The 10,034-nt window shown below is 28.1% G+C and overlaps 1 protein-coding gene across 1 annotated transcript; it reads right to left on the reverse strand.

Moving 5' to 3' along the window:
• Positions 1–2,457: 2,457 nt before the first annotated feature.
• On the reverse strand, positions 2,458–8,099 carry LOC124430112 (protein suppressor of forked). The gene is made up of 13 exons (XM_046976240.1): positions 7,979–8,099; positions 7,524–7,715; positions 7,404–7,436; positions 5,555–5,652; positions 5,306–5,459; positions 4,908–5,141; positions 4,433–4,816; positions 4,109–4,355; positions 3,945–4,014; positions 3,744–3,840; positions 3,349–3,607; positions 3,105–3,239; positions 2,458–2,993 (listed from the first exon to the last, which is right to left on the reverse strand). Exons 1-13 carry the CDS (start codon positions 8,000–8,002, stop codon positions 2,779–2,781), a joined length of 2,142 nt encoding a protein of 713 aa, XP_046832196.1. The 5' UTR covers positions 8,003–8,099; the 3' UTR covers positions 2,458–2,778.
• Positions 8,100–10,034: the final 1,935 nt, after the last annotated feature.

The raw sequence follows: 10,034 nt of genomic DNA on the forward strand, positions 1-10,034 counted from the left end.
TAAGAAGCCGTTAACAATACGAAGTAAAGACATAATGCAGTATTTTATTAATAGGAAGATAGATTTAATGACTATGCTTCTCTCTCTCTATCTCTTTATCTTTCTCTCTCTCTCTCTCTCTTTATCTCTTTCTCTATTGAAAAGTAAAATATTTAAGAGCATAAAGATTTCTTGAAATTTTTTTTTTTCTTTTTTTTTCTTTTATTATTATTATTATTAGTTACTAAAAGTTAAAGATTTCAATGACAAATAAAAGCGTTTCTTTGATAGAATGAATAAGGAGGATAGTTTATAGGTTTAGATATTACCAACGGGTTACATTATCGAATCCGTAGGAAAACACCTGGATCCATGGGTTCAGGTGGTAGTGAAAATTTCTGCGAGACGTTTATTGTTCCTTCCTATCAAACGAACATTTATCGACTTCCTTCGAAGAAGAAACAAACTAACGTTCGTAATTTTTCTCTGTTTTCTTTATAATGATCTTTACATTTTATTTCGATAATATATATATATATATATATATATATATATATATTTTTTTTTTCCTTCCACGATATATTTCTAAACACTTGCATTCTCTAGAATATAAATACATAGATACATTAATAACGTTGGTTAATCTCCAACGAGGTATCTCTTTGAAAGTGTCATTAAAAACGTAAACATTAAACGTGTTCTAACGAAAGTGCTTACCAGCTGCACTTGGAGATGCACGAACGAATATGACGAACGAGTTCGTGTAATTAGACGAAGTAAAACTCTCTTGCCACTGATGTTCTACAACTACTCAGGGAAAATGTAAAGGGAAAGTTGAAAACAGAAATAGAGAAATAGAAATAGAAATAGAAATAGAAATAGAAAAAGAAAGAGAATGAGATGAATAGTGAGAAAGAAAGAGAGAGAGAGAGAGAGAGAGAGAGAGAGAGAGAGAAATATATTGAATATCTTTGCTTTGCCCGTTTCATGGTTCAGTTAGGTCGAACATAAATGTAAGGTATCTTGGTTCAAGACGGATGGAGGCACAACTATGCCATAGTCGCGCGTGCCAAGCGTGGTCAGAATTTATGTCGACGTAATAGAGCTCCTGCTGTTACTCTTCCTTCCTTCCTAGTCCTACATCTATACAACCCTTAATCTCTCTTCTATCCTCCCTCTCGGTAATATCGTTCAAAGTTCTTCAATGACATCTACCAATCGAATCTTTTCCCGATTTTCTTTAGCACTTCATTAATCGGTAATCAAAAATGAGCTTCGTTATATTATCAAAGATTGATTTATTTTTCTTCGTTAATTATTTTTATTCGTTTCAATCAACTTGTTTGCACTCTTTACGAACGTTATATATCCTTTTCTTTATTTTCATGCTTCTTTTACTTCTTAATTGTCTTCTTCTATTCGATCAAAACGTTTCAAATCGATTCAATTACAAATGTCAGTATGTATGCATGCATGTATGTATGTATGTATGTATGTATGTATGTATGTATGTATGTATGTATGTATGTATGTACGTATGTACATATATACAGATAGATATCCCTTCGGTTAGTCTACATTATTACCGAGCGTCATGCTACCTAGCGCGATCTTGATTTTGCATTGTAATTTGCGGAAATGGCTAACGAAGTTGCCAGCAGATTTCCATCATTCATCAAGTTTTCGAAGCAGCAACTCTAACGGCGGACGCCGACTATTTTCAAAGGCCGCAGACCAATTTAGCGTAACCCCGAAGGGAGCCATTACCAGCCACTCGAACTACGAATGGCGATCAAAGTTTAATTGCGCTCTTATCGAAGAGAGGAAGATATATATATATATATATATATATATATACATACATGCACATACGTATATACCTGCTAACGGATTTCGGCTCATTCGCGAATAGAATCGTCGATGGCGGGTTAATAGCTTGGTCTCTTCTCGTATCGTGTTCATGATGTAACAAAGAGAGGGGTAGAGTGAGAGAGAGAGAGAGAGAGAGAGAGAGAGAGAGAGAGAGAGGGGAGGAAAGCGATTAGGAGAAGCAGAAATATAAAAAGAAAATAAAATCGTTCTTTACATTGTATTTATTTTGCAAGAAATTATCGAACCTTCTCATTGGCCCAGAAATAAATCTATTTCTTACATGGAATATAAATTGTCTCAATGTTTAATTTTTTCTTTCTTCACTTTCAGATTATAAAAATAATTATACGCATGTTGATAATTCGATAAATTAAGAATAATGGATAAATAGAATATACAAATGGGCTCTCTTTGCAATTTTGTTCCTTTTTTAAGATATATTCTTTTTCTTTCTCTTCAGACAGTTCAAATATAAATGTTATGTCAAAATAATTAAATAAAAATGTGAAATTAATATACATATACATGTGTGTATGTGTATATATATATATATATATATATATACATATATATATATATACATATATATATATATATATATATATATATATATATATATATATATTCTTATTATACGTGAAATTTTACTGAGTACACAGTACTCAAAGTATCGTGCTGAAAGCACGCAAGGAATTATTACGATTCATACTTAACGTACGACTTATCAATAATGATTGATTTTTCTTCAGCGTTACCAACTTGTATTCGAGTTGTCACCTAAGAGACAAAAGGAAATATGAAAAATATCTCATGGATATTTGATCCCTCTTCTCTAAAAAAAATTTCATCACGAATCTCGCTTATAGATCGACTTATTATTATTATTATTATTATTATTATTAATGATAATGTATTTCGCGTATATCTTCATTTTACTCGTTTCTGTTGCCTTTGTCGATAAATATCGTTCGCTGGTGGTGGCGGTAAATCTTCTTCTTCGCTATCGTCACCGGCTAAACGCGTTCTTCTACGTTTCGAACCGATACTCATACCATCGTTGCTCTCATCGACGATCCAATGAACTGATTTCGCTAGATCGAACAATTTTGTGTCGCAGCCATTATCCGCTATTGGTAATGGTGCTGTAAGAAACATTCATTGTAATAACAATTATTCATAAGTGACATTGAAAGGTATAAAAAAAAAAAAAAAAAGAAAGTTTAGACTTTCACATAGAAATAATCTGAACCAACCGTGATCAGGTAATTGAATTCTACTAAAAACGTCCATTAACAGATCCACTGCTACGAAGGGTCCTCTAAAACAACCAGGTGGTGGTAACATTGTACATAATTGCGCTGCGGCAGGTGGTAAAGGAAAGGTTCCACCTGCAATAATCATAAAATCCATGTAGAAAATAGAAAAAAAGCAAAGGGAAAATTTGACAAAGAGATAAAAAGAGAAATGAAAGTATGATTGAAAAGGAAATATATTTACCAGGTACTGGATGCTCTCCAGGCAAAGCGTTTACTTTTGGTTTGTAAGGAATCATTTGTGATAAATCGGGTCTAGGTAAAGAGGCTATGGCTTCTTCTGGATCAGGTACTCGTGGTACTACACCGGTTGAATTTCTAGCTACGCTAGATACTTCCATATATCCGATAGATCTTAATTCCATTGGTGTACATGGATATAAATCAAGAAATTTATAACGATCTACCAACTGGGCCGTTTCCTTACCTTCGAATTCTTTGATCTAATAAAAAATAATATATATTTATATATATCGACTGATGATATTTATATATATGATCTGATTAATCTCTAAGAAAAAATTTTATGTATATATATATATATATATTTTTTTTTTTTTTTTTTTTTATAATAAAAACCTTTTCTAATACAGCACTTCGTCTTTTCTCGACTTTAACTATACTGGCTAAATCTCCTATGTTAGATTCGAACTCCAGAAAACGATTCCAAATATCACTGAAAAATTCATTTAACAAATAATATGATCGTGAATATTTAACAACTATAATTAAACAACAAGCATAATTAGATCTGATATTTATAGAAAAGAAAATACTTACACCGACTTCTCTGGTTCCAAACTTCCAGATGATAATACTCTTTCGAATAAAACCCTAGTATTATTGTCCTCTGTAATATAACGAAATAATATAACGAAATAAAGTTTCATAATTAATTAGAAATTATAGATGGAGGAAAAAAAAAATGATCTAAATATACTGACCATTTAAATGCGATAAATAATCTATATAACAAAGGATATAATCAGGATTGTCGCCGAATTTTTTCAATCCAAGCTCAAAAATTCTAAATGCAATATTTTTATCTTTGGTACAATAATATTCCATGAGTGCAGCGGCAACATAAACGTGATGTTTACATCGTGGATCTTCCCGAGCTCTTTTAAAAACAGTTCTAGCCGATTTTATTCCCTCAGCACGTCTTGCAAATTTCATATATTGTACGTATGCCTAATAAAATGATAAAACGTATGAATGATCTATCTTATGGATTTTTATTTCTTAATTTTATTATTAGATATACCGACCAACGTAGGATCGATGTCAGGAATATCAAGAAACTTTTGATAAATTTGATGGACTTTCTCATATTTAACTCTGCCTTCTTCAAAATCGGCATGAGCAAAATATAATAACATATTTTTTGACAATAATGTATTCGTTGCTCTTTCGAACATAGTTGCTGCTTCATCGCTTAAATTTTTCGAAGCATTTACATCTCCCTTTTCAGTCAATATCTTTGAACTTAGTTCAAGAAAATGAGCTGCTTGATGCCATACAGCAGGATGATGACCCAAACATAATAAACATTGTTCTATTGCGAACATTACTCTACGCGCAACAAGTGATGTATCTTCTGTTCTTAATGGATTACTACGTTCCCATGCAATATATTTTTTCCATAATTCAACCTACAATAAACAAGGATAGAAGATTAAAAAAAAAAAATATATATATATAATAAAATGATATTTCTGCGTTTGAAATATTTTCAATAATTACTTGTTTGACTTCTTCTGGATGACCAGTCGGTGGTACACTAGGAGCACTTCTATTTAAACCCCTTGTTACAGCTTCTAATTCTTTAGCAACTCGTCTAGCATTCATATAATCTCTCGATCTTTCAATTGCCATTTTTTCTGCAATTATTGGATTAATATTTTGTTCAAATGCCATGTAGTCCTTCCATAATTGTTCCATGTTTATCATAGGATTAATAACGCCACGTTGGTATACCTGTAAAATATAAAAATAATGTTTTAATTTCATATAATTGATTAAAAAATAATAACGTTGAAATATATATACATATACGTATACATATATATATATATATATATATACATATATATATATATATATATATATATATATATATAAATATATATATTATTTATTACCTTACGCACGGCGCTAATTTTCTGATTTTCAGCGTATGAACCTACAGCTTCCACACTTTTCAAAAACATAACATAATCGTTCCAAATACTGTAAGAATGTATATCCATTCCAATTTTATCCAAAGCAAAGTCGTAAGCCTGTGCCATTTTCTCCCTAGAAAATGAATAATTATATATTATACTTTTTATTCTATATATTTTAACAATATATTTGCATTTAAATAAATTTTAATCATCATATGTACTTACTTGTATGTTGCAAGACTGGCCTTAGTTTCTTTTACATAAGAAAGGTAAAGTTTCCATAATTCAATGTTTAAGATTTTCATGAGGCACCTTTGGAAAAGCTGTCAGACAAAACAATCACTTTAGAACTACATCTGATCAATGGAGAATTAATATGCCGAAGATATATACTTCCGTCAACACTCAATTATAGAATAAAACACATATCTACCACCCTACTTACCCAAATAGGCAAGTTTTCTTTCTATGCATATAAAATATTATTGGTACAAATCATGTTAAAGTAAGAAAAATTTATAAATTCATTATTTATTATGCAAAATATGTAACAATATACAATGATTATAATATTATGTATATGCATATATCTTTGTGTATTTGTATATATATATATATATATAGACATATATATTGGGATAAATAATAATGCACAAATGCATCTATTAAGAATGATTTATTGCATAAACATATTCTTCAATATTTCTATATATCGAATAAAAAATCTTTTAATGGATGTTATCATTGTTTTACAATTACTATAAAATAAGCCCCACACAAAATAAAGAATATTTATTTATTTTTTTTTTCTTTTCTTTTTTTCTTTTCTTCTTTTTTTTTTTTTTAGGTGGGGCCACCACGTAAAAATTTTGCAAACCTATGTGGGATCTAGAAATGAATGATCCCCAAACGATAGAAAAAAAACGAAGACAACACGAAGCAACATATGGTGAATGGAAAAGCTATATCATTAATATTACACATGATAGTGATTCAAAGTAGATTTTAATAGATTGTCAATTAAAACAACATCATCACCTTATGCTACCTCTTTAAATAGTATCACAATACTTGAGAACGTTAATCTATAACGTCTCAAATAATTGTTACTGGATAGGGTCTGCTGGGAATCTTTGGAATTTGGTAATTGATTAGACCGATCAACTACAAATTTATCTTTGTAGATGAAATAATAAGATATCTTAATATTCAGGTTATAGGAGCAATTGAACGCATAAAGTGCCACTTTAAGTTCCACAGTAGATATTCTGTATTTGTTAAATTCAGAATCATTTGTCACTTTGTGAAAGGTAATCTAAACACAACTAATATATGTAACAAATGTACCGCAGGAAGGAATACAAGGCTGTTATATTCAGAAAGTTGTCTTCTTAAGTCGTTTCATGCAATAAATAATTTTTATACATTTTCTTTTTATCACATAGAAATAAAATAATATAGCCTATTGCTTACATAAGAAAACAACCTCCCAAATGTATCAACAGATCAGTTATTAATTAATGAAATAATTGACTTATGGTGAAATAAAATGCTTTTATTCACCTCACATGATATGTAAAGTGCTGTGTATCACATTGTAAGATAATATTGGAACACTTTAAGTTAGTTTGACATTATAATTTGTGGTGCTACTGTAAAAAAGAAAACTTAAACATCAATAAGTAATGTTGTTCAGTTAAAAGCACCATTCTTTTATACTTTTTTATGAATTCTGAATTTAAACTTGAGTTTACTTATAGTAACTAATTATATAATATTATCACGCAGTGCAAATATATTATCTATACTGCATTTTATAAATATATATTTTATATATATATATATATATATATATATATAATTAAGAACAATAGTGTAAACTCAAATTATATCTTGAATTTTTATAAAAGCAAAAATTATTTATTATGAAAGATATGAAATAGTTGATAATTAAATAATTTTTATATAAATTATCTTTATATATTTTAACTGAACAACTTAAATATCGTGTTGGCATAAACATTTAATTTATTTTTACTTAAATTTGAAAACACAAACAGTTATGTTAACATACCTTTTCAACCTTTTCAAAGTTCCGCATTTTCATCTGTAAGAAAATAAAGAATGGTATTTTATACAAATGTCGATTATATAAAAATCTATTTAATTGCAAATTGTCCATAATTCATTATACCTCTTGTTCTATATAAATTTTCCAATAGCGGCCAGCAGATGGGAATACGGAAATAAGTTTTTCGAAGATCGGTCGAACTTCTGTAATAGGCCTATTTTGAGCTTCTCTGATTAAAACACTCCAAGCTTCTAAATCGTATGGAGATTCATCTACAGTTTTTTGAGCACGTTGTAATTTTTCATTGCCCCAATCCTAAAAAATATAATACATATTTATACGCGTATTTTATAAAATAAAATTATTCAAACTTAATACTTTCTTACAAATAAAACAATAATATATTTATTTACAATAATATGCATATATTGAACGTTTCTAAAAGAGAATTTATAAACGATTTGTTAGATATTTGTATTGAAGCATTCGTCAAAAAAAAGTGAGGTTATCTAAAGCCATAAAATAATATATCATAAAGCTATTGGTATAAATAAACGCTTTATACGATTTCTACTTACAAATTCTGTTTTATCTTCCGTCATATTTTAATCTTCTTTTATAAAACAATATTAAAAAAATAACTTGAATAATAATCTGTAATTTATCACGAACCTCCCCTTACTATGCATAGAAGCGAACTATTCCACAAAACGGAATACAATATACATCGAGCTAAAGGTTATAATCGATATATCGAAAGGAACGATTTTTATTCGATATTAAAATGGCGGTAAAAGTAGAGAATATATGAATGAAGAAAAAGTGAACTATTCTTCTAGCTACATAATAATTCCATGAATTAGATAGTAGTATTTGTAATTATTAAAATATAAGTATATAAAATTAATGTTGATCTATGCAAATATATAAAAACAAAATAGAAATAACAAAGAATTATAGTTAGTTATTGCATTTGTATTTATTTGCATTCAAACAAGTAAATATCAGATTAAATTTAAATAACTTATACTTTCAATAATTTTATAATTATTTAAACAACGTACAATGTAAACGAAGTACAATAAACTAATATTTATACAATAGCGCATTTAATTAAATATTTAGCGCGTTAAATATAAAATAATTTTAATTTATGTTATATTTTAATTTTTTCTTTCTTTTTACAATTTCGTCGTATTTTTGTTGTTTCGAGCTTTCAGAAAAAAAAAAATATTGAAGATCTATAAGCTCGCGAAATCAAGAACAAGCATATTGGAGAAACATTATTGTTTTTGTTTTTTTCTCTTCAAATACTTGAGAAAGCAAAAAATAGTTCGTCAAAAAATAAACAAATTCATTTTGAATGTTTCATGATCACTTATTTGTCATTATTAAGTTTACTCCCTAATGTCATGGTTAAACCAATTTTTAAATCTATGAATATTTAATAGAACAGGACATAAGCAGTATAGTTTAGATGAAATTTGTTTAACATCTTATTAAATTTTATTCGATCAATATTTTACTATAATATATGAAATATTTATACGATAGACACGTACACGCAGGAAAATATATGATTCTAGTTAAATTTCAAATGGAATTGAAAGATATTCAATCAAAACTTTGAATGAACGAACATACTTTTTATTATATACATTGTCGTTGTTGATGCCTTTAAAATCTTCGATTTCAACAATAACGTAGAAAAACAATGATCCATGAAGAAAATCTCTTTCGTTTGAGAGATAATTTAACAAAAGAAAAATATATTTAATAAAGAGAGAGAAAAAAAAAATAAAAACATAGAAAATATTACACATGGTCAATCTAATTTCTAATGTGTTCCTTGACCTTTCTATACAGGCCGTTTAGTATAACGCCGTGTTTCCTTTATTTATATAGCGTCTTATCTTTTTTTTTTATTAATCTTTCATTAGACTTCACTCATTATCACGTAATAATATTAATAATCTTTAGACAAAAAATAACTAATTTAATTTCTCATATTTTTACCATATATCTTCGTTATTTCTATCGATTTCATTGATCGCCATAAATGTGTTTGTTCGAGGGAAAAATGTTTTTTCTGTAAGTAAATAAACGAAGAAACATTTCATTTTCACGCGCATAAATACATTAAGCAAACAGTTATCTTCCCATTGTTACTTTAACTCTAATAATTTACATTATAATTTATAAATGACAAGGTAAAGTATTTCAGAATATTTTATATATGACTGACATTTTATTTCTCAATGCACTCGAGATACATGTTAGTTTATATGCAAACGATATATTGGAAATTACGTATATGAGATCTATTAGCGATGAAGTTTATAATAAATAATTTTATATAGATTATTATATAATCTGCAAAGTTCTTACTTTTTTATTTATGGAAACTTTAAATGTCATTACGCCATTAAGATCGTACTTGTGTTAGAAGATATTAAAGAAATTATTTTTTTTATGCAATAGATCTTGAAATTTCATTTAGAAATGGATTGATACATTGATATACGTGAAGTGATTGACATGGCGTTAGATTGTATCATAAAATCTAAAATGTCAATTATCGTCGTGTTATTTTCAATGATAACATACGACAATTACAATTTTTAAATTATTTCA

Source organism: Vespa crabro, chromosome 17, assembly GCF_910589235.1.
Source record: "Vespa crabro chromosome 17, iyVesCrab1.2, whole genome shotgun sequence".
Taxonomy (NCBI): domain Eukaryota; kingdom Metazoa; phylum Arthropoda; class Insecta; order Hymenoptera; family Vespidae; genus Vespa; species Vespa crabro.

Bases quoted from the DNA above. Each gene is read 5' to 3' on its own strand.
- LOC124430112 (XM_046976240.1), bottom strand. From the start codon at position 8,002: ATGACGGAAGATAAAACAGAATTT. The intron at 5,653-7,403 runs GTATGTTAACAT...TTTGTCTGACAG, and splicing joins ACTTTGAAAAGGTTGAAAAG to CTTTTCCAAAGGTGCCTCAT. The intron at 5,142-5,305 runs GTAATAAATAAT...TATATTTTACAG, and splicing joins AAATTAGCGCCGTGCGTAAG to GTATACCAACGTGGCGTTAT.